The 26,462-nt window shown below is 42.5% G+C and overlaps 1 protein-coding gene across 1 annotated transcript; it reads right to left on the reverse strand.

Annotated features, from left to right (window-relative positions):
• Positions 1–898: 898 nt before the first annotated feature.
• On the reverse strand, positions 899–26,245 carry LOC134444801 (uncharacterized). Its single transcript, XM_063193996.1, has 8 exons — positions 26,097–26,245; positions 24,143–24,769; positions 10,929–11,059; positions 10,054–10,826; positions 3,351–3,542; positions 2,439–2,486; positions 1,293–2,314; positions 899–909 (listed from the first exon to the last, which is right to left on the reverse strand). The coding sequence occupies exons 1-8, from the start codon at positions 26,176–26,178 to the stop codon at positions 899–901; spliced, it is 2,886 nt and encodes a 961-aa protein (XP_063050066.1). The 5' UTR covers positions 26,179–26,245.
• Positions 26,246–26,462: the final 217 nt, after the last annotated feature.

A 26,462-nucleotide genomic window follows, 5' to 3' on the forward strand; every position in this document is an offset into this window, starting at 1 on the left:
TTATCTATAGGCTTGTAAGGCAGCTGGAATATCCTTAATGCAAAGGGTTTTCTTACAGACCAAGGTCTTTGTAGAGGTAGCTGTCCAGTTCACTGAAAAGGGAGAACATGATTCTACATGCCTTTTCTCCCTTATTCAGCAGCATGTCAACGAGGGAGGTGACTTGGTCCGGCAACACACTGGACCTCTGCAGGATCTCCTCTGCTTCCCGTCTGCTTATCACAGGAGGATCCACAGCCTGAAGTTCATCCAGTAGACCTTTCAGTAGAACTCTCGACATTCTCTTGATGAGCTCAGGCCGAATCCTGGACAGGCAGTCTAGACAGAGATCATCAAACAAGGTTGACCTTCAGCATTAGGCAACATTTAGTATGATACATCTGTTTATCACGGAATGGGATTTAACTTTTCAGTAGAATTGTTGATGTTCTCATGATGAGATCATGCTTGATCATTGAAAGGAAGTTCATGGAGAGATTGAAAGAATAAGTTGGCCAACGATTTTGGTTCTGGATAGAATTCTAGTGTTGATATTTGATTAAAAAATAAGACTGACCCAACATCTCCACATACGTTGTACACAAATATTTGTTGCTATTTTTTTAAGATTCACAAGTTAAAGATTTTGGGTTGTCTACCTTTTTTTAATTGCCCGTCTTCCTCTGTGGTCCTGGCAGCTGAGGTTGTCTTGGAATCCTCCTTATGGAGCCCTTGCTCTGGATATCCTGATGCTGCTACAGTTGTTGTTGCAATTATCATTATTATTATTAATGTTATTATTACTATTGCACTTTATCATTTATTGGGTTTCACTTTACTTGACGTGTCGCTGCATAACACATTCATAGCAGCTGTTATACAATTTGCATGAAAGATTCATGACTGTTTCATAAGACATTCATACCAAACCTGTCATAGACATGGACAACAAAAGGACAGCAACTTGTCCAAATCAGTAGTCATTGAAGGTTCAAACCAAAACCTGCAATGCTGCTTTGTTAAACTTTTATTTTGACAAGCTGCTGTCCTTCCGTCCGCTAGGTTCATGAAAGGTTTGGTATGAAAGGGTCATGAAACAGTCATGAATGCTTTGTGCCAACTTTATAACAGCTGCTATGGATGTGTCATGCAGGAACATGTCAACTAAAGTGTTACCATTCATTGTTTATATACAGTTACAAAATAAAGACATTAACAGTGAACATAACTTTTTAGATTTTCAAAAATGTTAGTTGTAATATTGTGTAGACCTGTTTTGTAAGAAACTGTTAAGTGTAGGCTTGCATACATACCTTTGCTTGACGTGGAGGCCATACTTCCATCTTGGTCAGTCACCCCTGAAGCCCAGCTTGTGCTTTGCCCCTCTCCCCCAATGGCAGCATCACTTGAGGATCCAGAGGCTGCTAATTGTGTTCTATGGCTATCTGCCGCTTCTCTGATCTCATCATATTCACAATCTAGTGTTGCCTTCCATATAGACTGATCTGTACTGACCAGCTCCAAATCAAAAGAACTTTCCACATTTTTAATGGCCACTTCAAAGAAGTATGGGAGGCTGGTGTATTCCAGTGTCAGAGCTGGAGGAGTTATTTTTGCATCTCCAGTGGAAGCCTTGAGGCTGCATTCAGTGTTAAACCACATGGAAATGTGTGGCCGAGGTTTTACTATCTGCATTGCATTTGGTTTGTTTTTCTTAATCTCCTTTTCAACAGCTTGGATCATGGAATCATCTCGTGGCACTACATATGTTAAAAGGACAAGGGGTGTAATTTTAATTCGGTAGATTAACACCTCAAGGTGGGTTTTCATGGGAACACCCAATTTCATCAGGACCCCCGTCAGTGAGAAGGAGGGATTTGTGACCTTTGCATGGAAGCGCGTGAGTTCACAGGATACTAAATGAACTCCACTATCAACTGCACGCAGAACTCTGACAGCATCCTTCAGAGCAGCGTCTGATCCATCAAGACAGGCAAAATGGGGCAAATGAGCCTCCAGCAGTTTACCTGATATCACTTCAATGCTCATTAAAGGACCAATTGGTGTGTACTGTAACATGGCAAGCTCCTCCCTGAAGATATTGGAGTCGTTGAAGTGATACTGCAGAGTCACTTGAGTTGCACACACCCAGCGCAGACCGGAGACTGTGCACTCAAAACGTCCAGGGTCAGAGCTGTGAGAATACAGAAGCACTCCTGTTGCCATAGAAACAGCAGGCTCCATCAGGATCCAGTCTGAGATGTCCTCTACGTCCTCACATGACTTACAGAAGTTCGTTGGTCTGTCATACGGACTGGGAGACGCTCCAGTTGAACTGTCCAAAATTAAACAGATACCATCACAAAGACAAGTACTGCTGGGGTTGAGAAATTGTTAAAGTTTTTACATAAAAACACAAAATGCACTACAAATGTTTACCAAAAGAAATATAGCTTTACCTTGCATGTACTACTTGATGGGGAGATGCTACAGTTGAACTGTCCAAACTTAAACAGATTGAAAAATATCATTGCAAAGACAATTACTGCTGCGGTTGGTTAAGTGTTAATGAATCTGAATCTCACAAAAACAATGCACTACAAATGTTTACCAAAAGGAATATAAATTATGTTTACCAAAAGGAATATAAATTATGTTTACCAAAAGGAATATAAATCTTGTTATAAATTATGTTGTTAACCAAAGGGAATATAAATCTTGCTGAAGTGTATGCTGATGGCGGAATTTATTAAACGCAACCACAGCCCAGAGCCAACAGTTTACCGGTTGCTATAGTGACTATTTGTACGCCACTAGATATGACAGGTACTGTCTGCGCAGCAAAAAATAAGAGGCTAAGATTACAGGTCAACCAGTTAACCACTGGTTCATGAGGCTCAGTAACCGGTTAAGATTTGTTTTACATTTTTGACATCCCTAGTTGGCACATTCCACTCGTCTCATGTTTTTTTTTTATCCCATTATTATTATACATTCCACTTTTTTCATTATTATTATTATCATTATTATGTGATATTATTGCTTTTCAGTGCTCAATTTTTGGCAGTTTTAAGAATTTTAGGTCTAGTAAGCAGGCTTTAGAGCAGAATATGGAAACCCTCGAAAGCCTGCAGAATAAAGTGACGAAATTATTTATTTATTAATATAACGAGTGTGGTTGTTGTGAATGATTGTTGCCAACGCGTACTAAGTACTAGGCCTATATAATTACTACAGGTCACTCTTCATAGACACACAGGTGGGTGTAGAGGAGGGTGGTCTTTTCTTAGAAACAGACTCCTCCATCCTAGACAATACGATGTGTGTGTGTGAGAGAGAGAGAGATGTCAATAGTAGAGTGCTGATCTTACAGTTGAGGTGAAGAGTCTCCTCCTTTAAATTGAATGAAGCGACCCAGGGATTCTTCTCCTTTAAAATGCATGACGCAACCCATCGAGCCTTCTCCTTTAAAATGCATGATACGACCCATGGACTCTCTTCCAGGAAGATGGGAGACATCACACATTTGGGTGGAAGACATGGGCAGAGCGTACTTCCCCATCCTAGACAATAAGAGAGGGATGAGAGTGGATAGTCAGACAGATAGACAGATAGATAGATAGATAGATAGATAGATAGATAGATAGATAGATAGATAGATAGATAGATAGATAGACAGATCAGCCGGCATTAATATTAACGGCTGATTATCAGCATTCAATGTAACGAGGATGGACTTCACATATTTCCTGTTGTGAAGGGTACTTGCTGAGTAATGCTCAGAAATTATATTAATTTTGGTGCTCTTGTGAATATAAAAAACGATGAGAAAGTGAAACATGGTACGGATACAGCTCTTATGAGGAGCTGCCTGCATGCTGTAGGTGTTTGAGGGCTTTTATCATTGATTAAATCATGAAGTTAAACATGTATTGCTCTACGAATAGTGAATATGTCACCATCTCTCATTGATCTTCATTGTTTTTCATTGTGTTGCTTTCCATGATTACAATGACCCTAAACATACACCTAAGGCCAAAGTTGATTTTCTGGAGAGGTGAGAGTGATTCAGTGATTAAGTATGACACCCGATCTGCGTATTTGAAGTGTTTTGAAGTGACTTATCTGCTCATTTTCACATTATGTTCGATAGGCGACAAAACTTTTGTCTTGTGAAAATCTGCCCTGTCTGTGTTCAATAAAGGGTCAATCTTTCTATGGTGCTTGAAATGTATTTTTGTACATACATTTTCATTCGGGAGGGTTGTAGCTTTCATATGAGTGACTTCTGAAGCAAAATGATTAATTGAAAGTCAGGTTATTAGCTGTTATTCCAAACAGATGGATAGCTGACAACTCTTTTGGAGACGGGTGTATATATATGTTTTGCCTACGATGGTATATGCAAATTATGCATCATTCTCATGGGCCACTGGTTGGTCTTGGCGCTATCGGTTGAAGCGGCATTTGCTTCCCCGCATTCCTCATAGCCCGTGAGCCAGGTGGGTTCACTGGTACCACTTGGGGGGGCAAATTCTCCCTATATTTTTCTGAAGGCTATGTGTCTCTGGAGTATATTCATGTATGATAGCAAGCTGGATCTCATAGCTTTGTGGTTTTACAGCCTCTTTAGTAAATACATAATTTGAAGAAAAAAAAATGCCTAAATTAAAATGTCTCTTAAACCAATTCTGGCTGCTATACCAGCCTTCTGGAGTGGTTTAAATACCATTATTAATTCAGATAAATATTCGTCTTCATGGTTCCACCATCAAAATTGCCAGTTTTATTAATATGTTATATATATGTATAATATAAAATATTATAACATGGCAGTTTATGCACCCGATCATACACAATTGCATCACTACTAATAATGTCAATAGCTTTTGGCACAGGTGGTATAGCAAATTCTCACTGTATTTTCCTGAAACTCATGTGTCTCTGGAGTATACTGCTGTATGATAGCAAGTCTCATCACATGGCCTTTTGATTTCACAGCCTTTCAAAGATAACCTGTTTATAAATGGAAAAAAAACGATTTTCTGAAAAAGTGACTATTTTTCAGTTGAATCACTAACAACAAGCCATAGAAGGTCCCAAGCATCATCAATAATATTTCTAATGTTGTCTTTAATGTTGACAGATATTCACTACATGAAATTTCTACATACCATAGCTGATACATTTTAGCCTATTTTCTAATAATTAAAAATGTTGGAGCCACATACTGTAGGCTAGATAGGCCCTACATGGTGTCATAATCTATAGTGTTGTGAATTCATGTAGGCCTACATTTTTCAGTGAGCTGAAATAAGAATAAAGCCATATGGGTATAAATTAGAAATAGTTTTACTTTCTGTAGTGTAATCCAACACATTATATGATTAATGAAATAAAAATGAAAAAATAAAAATAAATTAACTTCTGTCCGAACACATAGAAGTACAAGCATACACCTATTCTCTAATATTAAAGTAGCATTGCATGAAAATAGGTTCTTAAACAATGTATTCATGTGATGTGTTTCTTTTCTCTCCCAAACCATTTCATTGAATGAACAAATCAGAACAAATGTATATAGCCCACAGTGAGAACGTTCTAAAATATAATTTAATCTCAGATACATTTGCAAGATTACAAATGATAATCTAATACTGCACCCTTTCCAGAATATGCAAATGTAGAGAATCTTGAAGATGGTGATATTTTCTGACTTTACCTGGCATCAGTAAAAAGAAAATGGTTCATCAGATAGTAAACAAGCTGTGTCATTGTCAATGCTATGACACATTGCCTACCAGGAGAATGTGGGAGTGGATGCTATGAGATTAACTGCTGAGGGTGGGTGTGTGACCTGGCCTGTTAAACTACTATCACAGCTTGTCAGAATGGGATACCTAACATCAGATGTTGTGATCAGTATCACTGGTGCACTTTGTTGATTGGTACCAGGCTAACCAGGTTCAGCTAATCACTAAAACCAAAGGAATGGTGTTGGTGCTCAGGAGATCCACCTTTCCACTGCTGCCTATTGATGGAGAGAATGTAGATAATTTCTTCATATTGAAGTACTTTTGCATATATCTTTGTTCTGGTATACAAATTCAGATGCACTATATGACAACCATAGCCTACAGTAGCTAGAGAGTTGGATTGCAGGTTCAAATCTTACTCTTACCACATTACCCCGAGGACTGCATCTAATACACTGTAGTTATTACGCTACTTTAAATAAAAGCAGGCGAATGCAATTCAGTGTTATGTAGTAAAAAGGCTAGGTTATTTCAATATCTAGATACTTTCGCCATTTCGTAGCGCACAGACCCGTTAAAATAGCCGTCAGGAAAACGTGCCGTAGGCCTACCCAAGCTTTCATTTACGGAGCTCTTTTGAGAATAAATACTTTTTCTCGTGTGCAGGGCAAATGCGGTTTCAAATTATTAGGAAAAACAGTGTGGCTAACTACATCCACTCACTTCTCATCGAAATGCTTGTGTCTTGATGTTCTCATAACAAGAATCATGATCTCAAATAGCTACCTCTGGGAAACGTGTAGACCTTCTGTGACAGATCGTTTGGACATTTTCTTATAATTAGAGATGTTGTAGAACTATGAAGAAAGATATTTGATACAACCACGCCAGCCCCGCAGACCAAAGCTGCACCTGTTTTAAATTGCGCTTTCAAAGAGAAGTATGAAGGGCGGGACTTAGATTGAGCTCGTTCACGTTATTGGCTGTGCCGACAGCAACAAAGTCTGTGATTGGTCAAACGTCATTGTCAGTTGTGGAATCTCTCCTGAAACTGTATGAAGTTTTCTGCAGTAGAGCGCTACACAATGATACAGTAAGTTGGCGCTACACTTTTCTCCTCGCTCGCCCCCCCCCCCCTAAAATTTTCTCCTCGGATCTACACGATTCACAGAAATTACCCAGTTTTGATTACAAAACGGCGAATTTCGCCAAAAGGTGAGGGATTTTCATGCCTGCATGATACTACACTGTGTATGATGGTGGCTAGAGTAGGTAGGCCTATTGCAACTATGCTGCTCATTGACACTGGGCTGCCTATTGCCATATTTGATCTTTTCATGAATATTTACTAAGTAATAAACATATTTTACTAGTAGCACAATCTGACTAGTCAGTTCTCTCATGGGATCAGTCCTTACCTTCAATATGTCCTCCTGGTACAACTTAATTGGCATTAGACAAACGAACAAACTTCACGCATAGTGAACCAGATTCAAAATGACTCATGTGTACTCAGCTGTACAGTGGTGCAGTGATCAGGGAAGCTGATCTGATCACAGAGGACCCCTCTCACCCCCTACATTACTCCTTCCAACTGCTTTCCTACAAAATCGGGTTTGCCGTCATAATGGATGACCAGCTGTCATTCTCCAAGCACATCATTCACCCTGGCCTGTAGATTTGTGCTGTTCAATATACAAAAATCAACAGGATATCTACTGCCTGGATTAGGCCTATTGCAGCTCCATCCTGGCAGGTCTTGTGCATGGAGGGTCATCCCTCTCAACCTTAGGCCTGGGTATTGATTGACAATTTTCGGTTCCAGTTCCATTTCCGGTTCCTTCGTTTCGGTTTCGGTACCAGAACGGTTCCATTTTCAGTTCCTAGAAACCCTAAATTAAACCTGCAGTTACCCAAAGTGGCCAGTAGATGGCGTAACGGGTCTGCAAATCATGAGTTTCCCTGCCTGCCACAAGGCGGCACTCATCGTGACTTAAGCAATGGCGGGTTAAAAGCATTTAATTCTATACAGCGTTCATGATTAATTGCATGCTGCAAGTTGTCCTCTCGGCATGGCTTGGCAAGTATAATAAACGGTTTTGATACTGATAAATGTAGGCCTACTCATGTCTGATTAAAATTGTTCTGCTGTACGGTGCAACTTCACTTCTGGTACCAATCCTATGTCAAGCGTGCCTGACATGATTTTTTAATGTAGCCTACGCTACCCAGTCTGTCGACAGCTGGGGCTTTTCTACTAGGTTCTGCAGAACTGTTCTAACACAACTAGGCTTCATAAATATCCATGAAACTTGACGGGGGCTCGATGGTGCTGTCTCGCACGCATTTCCATACAGGGACTAGAACTGGGCCGTATGATCAGCTGCTGCAAGTAGCCGCGACAACACTGTGCTTTCACGCCATGGTGAATCTAAGCTAAAGAGTCCTAATCTAAACAATATATAGGCCTAAATATATATATAACCAGCGATCGCCTTCTCCTACAGACATGTGTTAGGGCTTGTTCGAAAGCTGCGAATCTTAGCTTTTTACAGTTTTTTTACGGCACGTTTTTATGTTCTTTCATTCAAAAGTTATTGAACTGTAAGCGGCCGCTGTTGCAAGTGAAAAAATAGCGCTTTCCAACCATTTTTTTATCTCGTCATTTTTTCCCTAACAGCCAGCGATCTCCTTAACCTAGACCTACAGACATGTGTTAGGGCTTGTTCGAAAGCTGAGATTCTTAGCTTTTTACAGTTTTTTTACGGAACGTTTTTATGTTCTTTCAATCCACAGTTATTTAACCTTAAGCGGCCGCTAAACAATGGCGTTATTCTCCAGCCGGATAGAGAGGAAATCTTTTTTGTCGCTGTGTTCTTTGTTCCCTCGAATTAAACCGACGGTCTAAATAGGCTACATTTGTACGTCCCCAACACAAGACCAGTTCTTTCTAAGTTAGCTCTTTTCATGGAAAAACATGTTTCCAAGGAGTCAGAGACATCTTCCTGAAGAGTCGAGGTCATGGTTGAGGTTGACGGTGTTGCCGTTGTAAAGATGCTGCAACTCTGCACGCAAGTTAATCGAATGCAAGAGCAGGTGTTTGAACAGGTTGGGATGGTATTGCCATTCTTGCATGATAGCCTATTAGTTTATCGCAGATATTGCAACGCGCTCCTCCTTATCTACTTTCCTGACATATAGCCACACTTTCGACGGCATGTTTTTGTTTCTCAATAGTACAATCAGCTGGTTGAATATCAGCTGTCTTATCAATGAGGTGCGAAACGGGAAGAAGAGGAGCGTGGTCAGTTTGTGACACTTGTGATTGGCTGAAATGGCCGCGTGCTTAAACACACATTTGATGGCTCTGACAGTCAGACTTCAGGAACCGAAACGTGGAACCGACAGACAAGGCACGTTTCAATGCCAAGTAGAACCTTAGCTTTTAATTCGGTTCCATCAAAGAATTGAATTTCGGTACCCAGTCCTACTCAACCTCCAAGCAAAAATTAAAGACCTTTCTCTTTCGTGACTTTTCCAAGCTGTCCAAGAACCGGTATCTGCAAGTGTTGTATGCTTTGACTATGTCCTTGTTTGTTAGTTGTTTTTTTAGAAACAGACTCATCAATCCTCGCCAATATGTAGGAGGGTGTATGTGAGAGAGAGAGGGGGGGGGGGGTCGCACCACAGGAAATTCACTGCATTATGTCCACTTTAGTCCTTTTGTATACATGACTGACATCTGAGCTAACGCTAACTTGATAATGATATTGTGTTTAATCTTAATATGTGTTTTCATTTATAAAAAGCTTTTCTTCCTTCTATAAGAGCAGTCACACCACAGGACACTGAGTGATAGAGAGAGAGACAGAGAGGTGAGAGAGAGAGGGAGAGAAGCCAGGAACCGCGACGCGTCTGAAAAATGTTAATGAACGCCTCGCAAATGAGTTATGAACTGGAGTTTGCACAGAGCAGAGGGGGGAGTAAAAATATTTGGCCAATTAATGTGTTTACCCTCTGCAGTGGCACCGAGCTACAATGAATGCATTAAACATCCTAGCTCCAGCGAGAGAGAGAGAGAGAGAGAGAGAGAGAGAGAGAGAGAAAGAGATAAAGATTGAGAGATCGAGAGAGAGAGAGAGAGAGAGAGAGAGAGAGAGAGAGAGAGAAAGAGAACATGCACACCCGCGCCTATTGGTCTTGCCCAACTCCTCTCGATAATTATTGGTCTCACATTATGACACTGTAGCAACAGGCTTCCCCACAGCACAACCCTCCCAGCCCGCTCGAAATAATAATAATAAAAAAAGATAATTACTTGATGGAGGACATGGTTCCAGTGGCGATGGAGTCGGTCTTGGAGAAGCTGGCCTTCAGGTAGTCTGCCGTATTGAAGCCCAGGTGGGCCACTGTCTGGTCTGCCGCTCCGGGTAGACTGCCGGGTCCCACTCCTCCTCCTCCTCCCCCGACAGCAGCGGAGGTGGCAGCTGCCACAGGCCCCACCAGCGGGTTGGCCCCGGGGTTGGTGCTGCCCTGGGCGGCGGCCGAGAACACTCCGGACATGAGCGGGATGAGCTTGGGGATGTTGCGGATGGCGCCGCCCATGTCCGGGTTGCCCTCGCCGGGCTTCAAGAGGTGCAGGAACCCGCCGTTCTGGATGCAGAAGTCGTACTTGGAGGCCCTGGAGGCCAGGCTCTGGATGTGGCTGGCGCCGGCACCTTGCTGCTGATGCGGATGTTGATGCTGCTGGAGCTGATGGTGGTGATGCCGCTGTTGCTGGAGCCGGGGCAGGAGCTGAGGGTGGTGATGCTGTTGCCGCTGTTGCTGCTGCTGCTGCTGTTGCTGCTGCCGGAGCCGGAGCTGCTGTTGCTGGAGCTGGAGCTGATGCTGGTGATGCTGCTGTTGATGTTGTTGCTGCTGTTGCTGCCAGGCAGCCACGGCCGCGGCCAGAGGGCTCTGCTTGGGGTCCACCACCACGCCGCCGGGGAACATGTGGCTGGCGCCGGCACCTTGCTGCTGATGCGGATGCTGATGCTGCTGTTGATGTTGATGTTGGTGCTGCTGGAACTGATGTTGCTGCTGCTGTTGCTGCTGCTGTTGCTGGAGCTGGAGCAGGAGCAGGAGCTGAGGGTTGTAATGGTGGCGATGCTGCTGATGCTGCTGTTGATGTTGATGCTGCTGCTTGTGGTCCACCACCACGCCGTCGGGGAACATGTGGGCGGCGGCCGCCGTGATGGAGGTGGTCTTCTCCTGGGTCAGCTTGCAGACGGGCATGTTGGGGGAGTGCAAGGCGGCGGGCCAGAGGAGGGTCTCGCTGGCTTTCGCTAAACACACAGACATACAGATACGCGCAGAGAGGAAACAAGAGGGGGGGTAGAGGAGAGAGACAGCGAGAGAGAGAGAGAGAGAGAGAGAGAGAGAGAGAGAGAGAGAGAGAGAGGGAGAGGGAGAAAGATGAGAGCATGAGAGAGAGAGAAGGAAGGAAAGCAAGAAAGGAAAAAAACAGAAAGAGAGGGGGTGGAAAGGAAACATATGCCACCATGAGTTAATTTGTTCCTCAGGCATCATGCAATCAGATCACTGTCGCGACTGATGCATACATTAACACACACACTTACTTTACATTTTATTGCGGCCATAAATCTGCTAATCAGTAATATAGTGAGCTGTTCATCTTTCTGGTCGAGGCAGGCGGCTCTCGTCTCGATATATATTTCCATCCAGCATTATCGCTCTTATTTAAAGTGTTTATGAAACGAAAACAAACAGCCATTCCCATTAAAGCCTTGTTTTTTCTGACTGCATCGATGAGACTTTGAACCCAATCATCCTGGAGGAACTTTGAGTTGCGATTTTCACAAGTGTGATTTCTGTGAAATTTGGGGTGACTAATGAGCTACGGGCTGTGACGTGAAAGAGGGGAGTCCCTGTTTTGCTAGTATGGCGATCTGAGAAAACAACACACATTTGATGGACCCAAATCTCATAAAGGAACCAAAATTCTGATACAAACATCAGCGTGTCGAAAAACCACACATCCAACCTCATGACAAAAAAAAAACAGCAGCACAAATCTATTACAAAGGCACTGATACATCTGCAGAAAGTGACATGTCTGACAGGCGAAGTGTGACGATTGTTGACATAGCCTGACAGTTCGTTTTGTTTATGGTTACGGTTGCTAAGGGCGCTTTGCCATGACCTTAAGATGACGTGGCGTGTGTATTTGTTGACAAATGGGAGGCATTTTTCGCTCTCTCTCTCTTCTTTTGTAGGATTTCGGGGCTGCTCCAACAGCCTAATACCTCCGTTTTTTTCTGTAGTTGATGATATTTTTGCATGTAGGCTACATGCATTTCAATCTATATCGCGCGATATAGGCTATGCAAAAATATCAACTACAGAAAAAAACGGAGGTATTAGGCTGTTGGGGCAGTCCCGAAATCCTAAAAAAGAAGAGAGAGAGAGAGAGAGAGAGAGAGAGAGAGAGAGAGAGAGAGAGAGAGAGAGAGAGAGAGAAAGAAAAAGTAGGCTAAGCTTATTTGGAGGACCCAATGCTGAATTAATAGTCCATTAGGCTATATAGGGAACAAGCTTACCTTCAATCAAATTCTCAGGAAGTCAGGTGAAGTTCAGTAGGCTAGTAAATTCGTTTGCACACATTGACGAACCAAGACAAAGCAGCAGTAATGTCCGATTCGGAGAGCCAGATTTCTCAAAGCTATAGAAGCGAGTTGGTTAGTCCTATTACAGAAAGTGAGTCTGACGACTATGTTGTAGTAGATCCCTACCAAGACGAACCCTTAGCACTGCCGGGGGAGAACGAACTTCGTCTACAAGAAGCCGACGAGGATGGCATTTCAGCCGCGACCTTGGATGCGCGTCTAGAGGGAGAAATACCCCTAAATGAATGGTGAGGGTGTCAACAAGTATTCAAAGTATTCACTTTAGTTCTAAACGTTTTTTAGCCATTCACTTTTGCTGTATTACCAGGTGCAAGTGCAATCACTGCAGGACTGATCTGCTGGAAAATGCCAGGGAGCACAGGTGTTGCAGGGAAGTCGGGCCAGCCATGGGGATACTTGATGGCAACATTGATATATCCTGCATTACACAGATGCAGGACTATAAAGACCTAACTAAGAGGGTAGTGCTGGAGCAAGTTGGTCCAGTGCTGCGGGACAAACAGGGTCGCCCTTACCGCCAACGAGCTGGACAGCATATACATGAGTAAGATTATTTATCAATCTGAAAAAAGCCTACAGTAGCCTACTATGAAACCAAAAAAATGTAAACATTTCAAATTGTACTTGTGTTCTCAAAACATTTCAAACTGTCACAGGTATCTGAGAGCAGTGGCCTATAGGTGGGTTGTCCGCTGGATGTGTGGCTACCTCGGTTGGGAACATGCACGACCCCTCTCAGCATGTGTCTACCACAGACTAAGAACGGATTACAACTCTGGTCAAGCCAGAGGCTACATGTCATCTCTGGAAAGGCAGTGATAATAAAATGGCTGAAATACTAATATGTCCAATGTTGGATCTAACTCACTCCAAAAGAAAATAAGTCCTGGCATTGTGAATAAAGGGTTACACAGGATAATTTATTGTAATTACAAGAAACAATAGACAAATAAATACATAAATAAACCAAAGCTTTTTTGTCATTCCCTTCCTTTTTTCTTGTACAAAAACAAAACCCAATATTGTAAATTGGGGAAAATGTCAGAATACATGTTAGTAATCCAAAAAAGCTACAAACTTTGCCGCATGGTACGAGCACACATTTGCATTCTTCTGTAATAAAGACAAAAATAAACATCCATTTAGCACCAATAACAGAAAAGGGAAAACACAATGATGGTGAAGCTGGATCAACACAACAGAATGGGATCTCACCAGTGTTGGGCAAGTTACTGAAAATTAGAAATACCAGTACATACTGATTATGCCTTGTCTTTAATAAACAATCCCCCACACATTACATTATTCCCATATTGAAACTGCAAGGCATTACACTACTTTTGCATTACTTTCGTTACTGTCCCCAAAATAAAGACACATGTAGATATTGCTATGTACAAACTGTAACATAAGTCAAGCTCATGGGGGTCATGACTTCCATCATTCTGTTTCAGCAGCATGCAGACTGAACACTGGCAGGCTGAGGAATGGATTCTTTCTGACTCACCACACTAAACACCAGTGTGACACTGAAAAACAAAAAACTGAGAATCCAAGTCACAGTAAAACTCATTGTAACATGTTACTTGCACTGTAATAGAGTAAATATTACAGATGTCTTGGACAGTAATGCCTTGCATTACTGCATTACAGCAAAGGTCAGGGGAAAAAAATAATCTAAGTATTGGAGCAAACCCCTCTGCGATGGCCTTTCATTGGCTGCTTGCATTTCTTGCAGGTACGTGCTTTTGGAGTGTTGCTTGCCGCTGAGGTACTACCACAGGTTCAAGTTGTGACCTCAAGCTGTCCTGCTCTTGCTCTGCATGACAGGGACAGAGAGAGACAGGGAGAGAGAGATCTTTACAGGGCTGAAAATGATGTGTCCCCATGGTTGGAAGGAACAACCAAATGTACACGTTCGAGATGATGTGTAGTAAAGTACCTGGTGGGTAAAGCTCTGTACGTCCTTGATTCCTAGCTGCGTAGTGCTGAATGGCTGCTTCTTTGGACCGCTTTTCTGTGAACTGGCTGCAGAGAGGTGCTGGAACCAGGGCTGTGTACCTCTCTCGAGTCTCCTTTAGCTTTTCCTTTGGCGTTTCTAACAGCACACGCTTGACATCACTGACATAGCCTGCAGACAGTACAGGATATGCATTTAGACCAAACAAACAAATAAATTGTTTTCAGAACCAGCTTTCAGAGATCTCACAGCAGAACTGTTGTGTCTGCATGCAGCCACTAGAGGGCGTAGTGAGAAAACATTGACTTGTTACTATGAGCATACAATGGTGTGACATACAGTATTGTCCATTTCCATAAATAGTAGCCTAAGCAACTGACTAAATTTCATTTCTAGAGTGGCTGAATAGATATGCAAAAAGACGCTCAAATTAATCGACAGATAAAGTACTGCTACAATAGTAATCCTACAATATGAAAATGAACAATGTCAGTTATTGCAATTGACTAGGTATTTGCTACATGGCTAGGAGCACAAGTAACCATGTGAACCATCTGATCCAGGCCATTGACCTTATTTGTTTGGCATTGAAGGAAGGGTAACAGATCTCAATCGATGTATAGGGGAAGGGGTAAAATGTAAGGCCAGGTGGAAAAAAGGGGGCAATTCCCTGGCAAGTCAATACACCAATTATATGACTATACTCACAGTATGTTGGTGGTGATGCTACACGTTTCACCATTTCTTCGCCAAGCTTGTATTTTGGATAGGTGACTGCATAGTACATCCTGCCATCTTTGCTGCGCTGGGGTTGTCGCCTCAGGTTTTCGTTGAAATGCAGTACGGCCAAGATATGTCTAAGGTCAAAGAAAAAGAATGCACTGTAGAAGCTTGCCCAGTGACAACACCTCACCATGAAAGCTTCACATCTTCTGTCAAGAGATCAAGGCAAGCTAAAAGTCACCTGCAATAGCTCCCCATCCATGAGAAGTGGGTCATCTTTGGGTGCCAGTGGTTCAGAGTGGAGTGGAAGCCCTCAAGACAGCTGGTGTGACCCTCTGAGGACAGTCTTTTGATGTCTTCAAGCCTGTCTTTCCTCAGCAGGACAGCAGATAGCTTGTCATGGGCCAGACTTCCTGTGTAACACATACATAACACAAACCACATACATACATACATAAAAGTATTTAGTCACATGCCTTGACTCATATGAGTGCCATGAGTGCTTTAGTGCCATCTCATTCCTAACCCATAGGGCTCAGTATGATTGCGATCAATCTTTTCTAGATATGGTCAAAAATGGTGAAGAAACTCCCCAACCTTGTAGACAGCCTTCATAGAAGAGTTGTAATAACTGCAAAATGTGCACCGGCATAATATTGAACCCTATGGGTTAGGAATGGAATGGCAGTAATGTTCACACGTGAGACAAGGCAGGTGAACAAATACTTTTGGACACACACACACACCTAAAAAAATTGCGAACATGTTACCACTTAATACTGAAAATCCACTTCCTCTCCTGTTCTAAGGGTCCATGTGCACAGGTGGGGAATTCCTTGTCAGGGTGGCCATCATGCTTTCCAGCAATGTGCCTCACAATGGACTTCCACTTCACAAGGATGGGTTCGCCAAACCCTGGGGAGGTAGATAGTACACACCAATACAAGTGCAGTGCTTTTTTATGGTTTTGGTCCAGTCCTTGATAGCTTCACAGCCTCTCTCACTGCTTGCTTTCCAGAGGTCCTTCACCAGGCTCTTGCACACATGCCACAGATCGTAAAGGTGTAGGGTGTTTTTTTGTTCCTCTCTCATCCACTTGCCAATCCCTTTGTGCCTGTCTGTGATGAAGGTGGAGATGTTCAAACCTGCTGTGGACAGGAAAGCGAAGCTTCGTTTGGCACCATCAAGTTCCATCGCATTGCTGCTACCGGACTGATTTGACTGAAGCAACTCAAAATGGACCAACTTCCTGGTGGTATTGCAAAACATGGTGTATGTTCCATACTTAGCACTGTGCCCCATTGAGTCATAGCGACCATCACCACTCCAGACTGCAGCATCCTTTCCTCTGAGAAGGTTGATCATAGCCTATCTGTAAGTCTCCCAGTGCTGTATTGCTGGCATCAGAAAGGTAGTCTGGTGGTAAAAAAAATCTTCTAGCAGCGAACATGGATAGTCTTATGTGCTTGAACAGAAGCATCACTTTTGAAATGTTGACTCCTGACATGAGTATTGCAAAGCTGATGATCATGTTTCCAGCAGGATACTTCCCGAAGATGTATGGCTGTGATTTCCAAGTAAAACTGTCTTTGCCACATAATGCACAGCTTTGAGTGACTGTAGCCATTGTTCCATTCTTCTTCACTGTAACAGTGGGTTTCTCCAGCTTGCCCCGGAAGCAGAACAAGGTGAAAAGATGAATCAGCATGCTGAAGAAGACCATGAACTTGGGCTCTTCCATGTAGTGTGTTACTGGTTCAACACTGTAAAATATGACAATGAAAAAACATTACAGCTTATCCTTTATGGTAAGACTTACAAAAGTTATCTGCTGTCAGGCAACTACGTAAGAAAATACAAAAGACGTTGTTACTTATTCACAATCAAAAAGCAGGACATCATTATTACACATTCCTATTTGGGTGCTAGGATATTGATCATGAATAAATATACAGGATTAAAGTTTTAAACTGTAACTTACGTCACTGTGTTTCCATGTGAACCACTATCATCCATGCCATCTTCATCTGACCACAGAGACTCTGCTGATGACACCTCCTCATGTGTATAAATTGGTCTCCTCATCAGCCTCCAAAAGCTCATCTTCCTCATGATCCTCTTCAAAACGGCTTGATGGCGAGGGAGAGACAGCATACTCAAAGTCCTGGTCCTGGTGGTCCTCCTGGTCCTCCTCCTCATAGTCAAGCAGAGAGAAATTAATTTGAAGTTCATTCACATGCATTTTCTTTAGCGTCACAAGACAATAGAACACAACAGAGCAACAACACTCACTGCATCTGCCCGTTTAGCTTGGACAATCATTTTCCTCAGTCTACTGATCGTTTTCTGAAGGCTGTGGATTTTCCTTTTCAACGATTTACAGCAATCACAGTCCTTCATTGGTGGAGTTTGTGCTTGATGGTCAATGTCGTCCACTTGGCCACTTTCTCCAACTTGCTGTTCTGAGGCGTTTTCGTTGTCTTCAGCACTTCGGTCACCTGAGCCAACAGAGCCTAAGGCCTCATGGACAATCTGTTTAGACACAGCTTTGAGTTACATTTTACAATAAAAATATGCATCTACATGTAGTAATACAAGTAATATCTGCATTTGGCTACACCTTATGATCAGTGTGTGGTAGGCTACAGACCATTATTTCAACCAACCAAGTCCTGCATACATCACATTGGGCTAGCGAAAAACACCCTAGAGAGTCCTCAACATATTTTTAGCGGTTATTATTATTATTATTTTGTGCTCAAAGTCACAGGCGTTGCGTGTCCCCCAGCCTGACTCTGAGGACGAGGTGTGTTGAAACAGCAGCCACACGTGCACCACAATACTAAAAACAAACAAACAATCAAACGCTTCAAAGTGGGCCTACGCTATGCATCTCCGTTTATTTGCTAAGCAGTAGCCCAGTCTGTGAGTTGGCTGTCCTCGACCGAGAGCACCACGGAGGCTGAAGCGCGGATATCCTCCCAAAACCAATTTATTGACCAGTTGAATGGCAATCAACAAAAAGTGCATATCCCGAGAGCATTCGCATCGGTTTGGCATGTAATTTGCATCCCTTTCCTGAAAACAACATACAAAGCAGATGGACAAGGTAAAACAAGTAGAACTAGCCTAAAGCAAAGCAGTGCACTCACCTGTCTTCGTGCCCTAGCAGTTACAGGGGCAGTTTCAGTCTGCTTCCGATGTCAATTGTTGGAACTGCTTGAGGCAATAGCATTCTCTTCAGTCCAACCATGCCCGCGATCTCCACATTTGTGGTGAAGCACGAGGGGTGGAAATGTGCCGAGCACAACAGTGACCACGAGCTTGCTTCAAAACCACGGCGGTGCCTGCGTACGAACTGGATCCACAGAGCCCTTGTTTTAGCCTTCTCCTTGTCGGCCACAGTTCCATCATTCTTCACAGAAGGGAACTTGTGCAAAGATATTCCTTCTGTCAAGTAGCCATTTTTGCAGCTGGCACCGTTCGGCCCTCCAGCAACACACTGCTTGACACTGCGCCTTGGTTTAGTAGTAGCCGCCATTGATCTGAAGAAGCTGGAATGAGGTGAACTCACCCCTTCTATGTCACGCATATCATTTGCATAAAATTTGCATGTCACCAAAAAAAAGTAAACATAACACTTTTTGGGAACGTTTTAACATGACTTTTAGGACAAAATATCACCCAGACAATATCCCATTTTATTCACAAGGCTTAGAACTTTCAGAATCTGTCCTGGAAATGGTCAAATTCCTTTACTTTGTTTTCGCTTCATAAGTACTTTAAGTCTTATAAAGTCTTATTTATTTATTTCCACTTTTCAAACGAACATTTACAGATATAAATACACCGAATATTTGACACGAGTTATTGTAAAGCATGCGAGTAAAACGAATGCGTGTAATGCACATATTCATGTACTGTTGCTATGAGGAGAATGAAATACCTTATATATTTGTGCATACATGAAACTTTTTTTTTGGAGTGTCAGCTCTTTCAGAAACTCGTTTTTACATATTTGTGCTTTCAAAGTTCTACTCTTTTTCTTTTTCTTTTAAAGAGTCTCGTTTAATGGGCTGCCCTCCCCAAGGACAAGGAGAAATGCAGTAAATGTATACTTTAATTGCATTATGTAGAGATTAATTCTGGACCATCAACTTTCATCCAGGCAAGCGGGGAAAAAATTACAGGACTGCCGCATAACTAGGCCTTATTAAGACACACCTCACTTCTTACCAAGTGACTGTGTGTGTGTGTGTGTGTGTGTGTGTGTGTGTGTGTGTGTGTGTGTGTGTGTGTGTGTGTGTGTGTGTGTGTGTGTGTGTGTGTGTGTGTGTGTGTATGTGTGTGCGTGTGCGTGTGTGTGTGTGTGACTGTGCGCACACACACGCACCATCCTGAAATGTTTACTCATCCAGATGAATGCAGAAAATGTCCTCTTGTGGCAGTTTGTGTGTCAGGAGAGAAGCCAGCACTACGCTACGCTACGCTATGCTATGCTACGCTATGCTATGCTGGGCTCTACATGACAACTTCACTTGGGTGACTACTTTGGCCTGGCTCTCCCATCCCTGTTGGCTGGGCCAAAACTCCCACCCCCCACTCCCCTCTCCCCCCTTCCCCAACCCTTATCCCCCTTCTTCTTCAGAGCCTCAGACATTATGGCTCTCTTGTCCGTGTTGGAAGGGCCCAAGCTTACCCCCTCCCTTTTGCCTCTTCCCTCTCCCTCACTCCCACCCTTATCTCCTCTCCCCTCCCCTCCCTCTCCTGCTCTCGCTCCAGAGCTCCAGACCTTTTCTTCATTTATTTGATTGCCTTTTTCATCGCCACTGCCACACGGGACGGCAGAGGTAACGCTAGCCGCCGCCGTGGTAATTAATCACTGATTCTTGAGAAAGTGGCTAAAACAGATTGTAATCTTGAAAGAAAAAAACGAAGTGAATTACAAAATAATATGGTATATCCTCGTAGACAAAGGTCTTGGCTTTTCAGAAATGCACAAGGCCAATCTCCCCATTTTGAATTTTTTTCAGAAATCAGGTTTTTCTCCGATCATACCTTGTTTTTTGTCAACACCGTCAGACACAATTAAAAGCGATAAAAAGTGTATTGATTTGGTTGGATATGTATCTGGAGTTTTTAAGTGATTGTGTGTGTTTTTTGGTTCACACATACGCCTTTAAATGTTGAAAATTCACTTTCATTCTATTTTAATACGGCTTCATGGGTTCTAATTTAAAAATATGTGCTGTCAGACAATGCTTACTTAATGCCTAAATAGATCAAACATTTTTTTGTAATTTCACAAATATTCGTGTAGGCTTAAATTTACAATTACTTTGATAATTCAACAACTCCAAAGGAAAATTTTGTAAGGATTCATTTAAAATTTCCAAAACTCCTTCTTACGGTGGTGACTTAAGAACTGACGGTGGTGACAGTAATCTGATGGTGGTGAAAGTGACCTAATTATTACCTACATTTAGCTAAATAAATAGCCCTCTCAAGTCAATGACATCTAGCATAAACACTTTATTTTTGTATGTGCACAGTATGTTTGTGCATGTGTTTTTTCTTCATTTGTTAGATACTCTAGGAAGTAGGCCTAGATTATTGAAAATGTGGCATAAACAGGTTTTAAGTTGTTCAAATCCAAAATATAGAGGTGTATTATCATAGATGAAGGTCTTGGCTGTGCAGTGAATGTATTGGCCAAGCTCCCCATGTTTTACATTTTTCATAAAATGGGCTCTTTCTTGGTTTTGTCACCAGTGTCAGACAGAATTATAAGTAAAAAAATATGTTTACTGTATTTAAGTGAATTACTTTTAAAATTCAACATAATTGTAGATACTTATTGGAAGCATATTCTTAAAACTTGTCAAAAACATGTAAAACACATGCTTTTTTGTGAACTACATCAGATGTCACCACCGTCAGGTTTTGTGACAAAAAACCCTCCAAATGCACCTCAGTGGAGGCTGAAGTATAAGTTTGGGTCACAATTATTGCTAACATGTCTGGTAATGTTTCATTAACCAGCACAATTTAGTAAAATATGGAACAAGATGATGAGCGGAACAAAATCTGACGGTGGTGACATCTGACGGTGTGAGACAAAAAAACACTCTTTTACATATTATGCATTTTTTGCTCACATTAGCCACTTCGTTTTCGCTCTGTTTCTTAGGGGCTTCATGCCGCTTCTGAAAATGTATATATAATTAACATTAATGTAACATAATACTATTAAAAACCCCGACGGTGTTGACAGTTTATGGTTGGGACAGTACCAGTGTCCAAACAAATTAACAAATTGAGGAGAAATTAGTAAACTTACAGGAGCTTCAGTGATGGTGAAGTATTCAGTAGAGCTAAAGGTTTGAAATGGGGTCCTAAGTAATGACAATGACCTTGTGCATACCTGATTTTATTGTGTTTTTAAAAAAAATCTGACGGTGGTGACTAATATGCTGGACACACTTTGAGCAATCAGAAAATAGTAGTAAATATTGCTTTACACGCACTATGTGCATATCTGGAGAACCACTTCAATATGGACTTTCACATCATAGTGATATTATTCAATAATATCAGTGATTTTTACATTTTAAGTCAATTGAAATGATGATGTCTGTCCTTGGGACAGCTGTTTTTACAGGGTGTGGGCAGGTTTATAGCCATGAAAAGTAATACAATTGCACTTAAATATTTCAAACGACTGTACATTTGTGTAACAGACCCCTGGGTCTTTACCTGGATTCATTTTGTTCATGAAAATGTAGTTTATTTTCAACAGAATTGGCAGTTTATTGCTGAGACATGTTTTAGCCGCTTTCTCAAGAATCAGTGTAATACGAAAATATTTCGCCTTTGGTCTCGGATTTCGGGTGTTATTGCTAAATCGGTCACTCTAAACCCAACCCCAACCCCAGTGCCACCCCCTCCCTCTCATCACACCCCACCTTATACTGCTACACCTCTCTTAGATCACTTATGACAGGCTTGGCATGTGTGTGCGTGTGTGTGTGTGTGTGTGTGTGTGTGTGTGCATGATTGCGTGCGTGCGTGTGCGGGCAGGGCCGGCCCAAAAAATTTGGCACCCTAGGCAAGAATTTAGATGGCGCCCCTTGCATCGGAAAAAAATACACTTCTAGAGTACATATACTCCAGAAGTCAAATAGCTTTGTTTTGCAATTGTTTTATTTACGAATTTGTGGAAAATGTGGAATAGCAATAGGCCCACTTGATAGTGCTGTGTCACTAGGCTGGGTTGCAGAGGAGGAGGTAGAGCCCTGCACTCCCGCGGGACTCGCGGGACCCAAAGCTAAGCAGTGCGGCGCGGGACAAATATTGAAAGGTCATTGTGGGTGCGGGCGGGAGGGAGAGCGTACAGTGCGGGCGGGAGCGTTGATAAGGGGCAGTCCCGCGAACTAAAACTGTGTTTTAAAATGTAAAATAAAGTCATACATTATCAGTCTATGTCTATCATTTATATATATCACTATGTGTTGGATATTGTGTTTGGTAGCCTTTCTATTAAAAAAAACATTTTGGAATATATTTGCGGATGTGTAATCTCGCATATCCGATTCTGTTTGCTCTTCTGTGTTCTGGCTCTTCCGCTCTGCTCTCCGATCATGGCAGAAGAGCAGAGCTCCTCTAGTGAAACAACACATAATGCTTCAGAAGTAAGTGCTGGTCTAAAGAGAGGAACATTCACCATGAAAAAATCGAAAGTTTTGAAATCAGATATTTGGAAGTCATTCTCACTCGTGTATGACGCAGAAGGAAATCAGCTGCCCTTTGCCTGTTGTGACAAGTGCCAAAAGGTTCTCACATACAGCGGTCACAAATCAGTACATCGGGCCTGAATAGTCATGTCTGTACTGTTTTAAAAGGACAACATTTGTTGGAATCCAGAGGGAACAAAGCAAAAGCAAGTCACGTCATGTTGAAGAAAGGGCACTCAAATTTAGGAGAGCTGTCGTAGATGTCATAAAAGAGACCATTGGGAAATACGGGTGTGCTGTTACAACTGATGTTTGGACTGAAACGTATAGAAAAACATCTTTCCTCTCGGCCACTCTGCATTACATCAATTCAGATTACAAACTACAGTCCAGGGTGTTATTTTCTGCTCCGTTTGATGTGGGAACCTCCAAGACGGGAGAAAATATCCGTTCTCTTTTATTCCTGAATTTAAGAGCCTTTGGAATCGACTGCACAGTCTTGGGGGGAAAGATTGCATTCGTGACAGACAGAGGTGCGAATATGGTGGCTTCCTTACGAGGATTCAAAAGGCTAAATTGCAGTGCCCATGTACTGAATTCAGTCCTCTCGCATGCCCTGTCCCCTGCCGTGATGAGCGAAGTCCCTGATGCAAGCCAGCTGATCAACAACGCGAAGAAGCTCGTCAGCTATTTTAAACACTCGGGGTTGCAAGCTGTCTGTAAATAAAATGGTCAACAGTGAATAATTTGCTGTTTCTCCATGGCTGTGCAAAGAACCCGATTGCCCGTTAAGCTATTTTAAGCTATTATGGTCAAATGCACTCGAGGGTGGGGCTCCATAATACGGTGTTTAAAATGATTAATTTTAACTTATTATATTTTTATTTCATATGTGAACGTGATGATGAGTGGCATATAAGATTATGCACAATGTATTAGGCCCTATTCTTAATATCCTCAGTAGATTTTGATAGGTTTGTTGGGCATTGCTGTGATGGAGCTGTATTGCAGCTCGTGCCACCTAACGTGCGTCATGCACTATACGGTTAAGAATCGACCAGTAATGTGCTCAGCTAAGCACAGAGTGTTTAATTTCTCAAACTAATGACACAAATTGCCTTGAGCAGTAGGCCAACGTCGGAATCATGCGGGAATCGCGGGCGGGAGCGGGACAAACTATTACAGGTGCGGGCGGGAGAGGGACTGAAAATCATAATTCTTTGCGGGAGCGGGCCTGAACACTGTGGGAGCGGGCGGGCGCGGGACTGGAAAATCTGTCCCGCGCAGGCCTCTAGGTGGGGGTACCTGTAAGTGGAGGCCCACTTGATGCTGCTGTGTCACCAGGCTGGGTTGCAGAGGTGGAGGTATCTGGAGGCCCACTTGATGCTGCTGTGTCTCCAGGCTGGGTTGCAAGGGTGGAGGTATCTGGAGGCCCACTTGATGCTGCTGTGTCACCAGGCTGGGTTGCAAGGGTGGAGGTAGCTGGAGGCCCACTTGATGCTGCTGTGTCACCAGGCTGGGTGGCAAAGGTGGAGGTATCTGGAGGCCCACTTGATGCTGCTGTGTCACCAGGCTGGGTTGCAAGGGTGGAGGTAGCTGGAGGCCCACTTGATGCTGCTGTGTCACCAGGCTGGGTTGCAAAGGTGGAGGTAGCTGGAGGCCCACTTGATGCTGCTGTGTCACCAGGCTGGGTTGCAGAGGTGGAGGTAGCTGGAGGCCCACTTGATGCTGCTGTGTCACCAGGCTGGGTTGCAGAGGTGGAGGTAGCTGGAGGCCCACTTGATGCTGCTGTGTCTCCAGGCTGGGTTGCAAGGGTGGAGGTAGCTGGGGAGCTTGATGCTGCTGCATCACTGGTGCTGGTAGAAGAGGTGGAAGAGGTGGATGCAACAGGAGGATTGTCAAGGGTAGGATGGAGGAATCGAAGCATAGCATCTGAAAAGAAGAGAAGTAAACACTATTCAAGCAAATGATGTGAAACAACAAATAAAAGGATAACACACAAGGCTTTTTCTAGGAATTATTGGCATGAGGGAGCATCATGGCAGGTTGCAGGGGGTGAAGGGGGAATTCACTAGAGGCACTCAAAAAGTAATTTATACATATATATAAAAAGAAGTATGAGGGTGCACCCGCGGAGGTATGAGGGTGGAGCGCCCCTATTTCCCCGTTCAGAAAAAAGAACATGAAATGACAAATGATTAAAAAAAAAAAATCAAACTATTGTCCAGCATATTAACAATAGCTAAAATGCTTGTTATACTAGTAATTGTATATTGGTAGGCCTACTGTATATTAGTAGGCCAGGCCTTATGATATCAATGTTATTGTAATTACAGTGGAATGCAAATAATCAAGAAAGCTTGCAAAGAAATAATCAACAATAAAGTTTTATTCATTAAAAGTATTATTAAGATAACTTTTATCATTATTGCATATAGGAATGTACTCAGAAAGAAAGTTCAACAGTATAATATGAACAGCAGGCTGACAACCATAGCCTAATGAAGACACAGGGGAATAAATAGCATGTTGATTAACAGAGTATTAAAGCCTAGGAAATAGTTAATAGTGGTGTCAACAATGATCGATTCGGCGATCCGAATCGATCTGGGGCATGGACGATCCAGATCCAGATCCGGCAAGTTCCAGAATCAATCCGGCAATTTTTTTAAGTTTCAATTACTTCCATGGATATTTCGGGAGCAAATGAATGTTAAATTAAATAAAAACACTTCAAAACATTGCAGGACTGATACAGACTGATACAGAAAACAGCCAATAAATTGTTGCTCAGTATCTGACTACTTGTATTTCCTCATCATGGCTGAACATTTGCTTTGCGTTCAGTAGAAATGTAATGCATTGCAATGCATTGTAGAATTGAATCGAATCGGATTGGATCTAATAGAATCGAATCGAATCCGATCTACAAAATACATGGTAGGCATACCCTACTATACTATAATACTACTATACTACTACTACTAAACAGCAACAACACTTGGTGGATAATAAATGGACAGAGGAAGATAAGGACTACTGATTTCCATTATAGCTTGCCTTGGGCCCTTCTATCAAAGTCAGTCAGGTGTTGTTACTAGAAAAGTCTCCCTCCTTTCATAAACAGATGCCGTTAGCACGAGCTAGTAGTTATTGATTAGCGATATGGTGTGCTAATAGTTTACCGTTCTCAATTCAATTAATATTCCTTGTGTAACAGGAAACATAATCATCATGGCATCATCTTTACTGTACATACCTCGGTCGTTGCTGCGTTTCTCCTCTTCTTCTTTCCTTTTTTTCTTCCCCTGAGCACCGGAGAGTTTATGACGTTTGGACATTGCCCAATTTGACCTGACGTTTCAGCTTGGCTGGTTGATATGACGCATTTAGCCTACAAGAACAACAAAAACGGCCAACTCCCCAAGTTGCAGGTAAAGTCTGTTTAGACAGAGGGAGGTTGTGGAGAGGCATAATAGAATCATCGTCATTGTTGTTATTATAGGTATTTCAAAACGGTAAAATGAATAGAAAATGAAGCATGATACCACCTTTCAAAATAGAGGATATTTTTTCCCTCCCCAATTTCTGGCGCTGTGGTGCCCCCTCATGACCAGCGCCATTA

This window comes from Engraulis encrasicolus, unplaced genomic scaffold (genome assembly GCF_034702125.1).
Source record: "Engraulis encrasicolus isolate BLACKSEA-1 unplaced genomic scaffold, IST_EnEncr_1.0 scaffold_73_np1212, whole genome shotgun sequence".
In the NCBI taxonomy this organism is placed as follows: domain Eukaryota; kingdom Metazoa; phylum Chordata; class Actinopteri; order Clupeiformes; family Engraulidae; genus Engraulis; species Engraulis encrasicolus.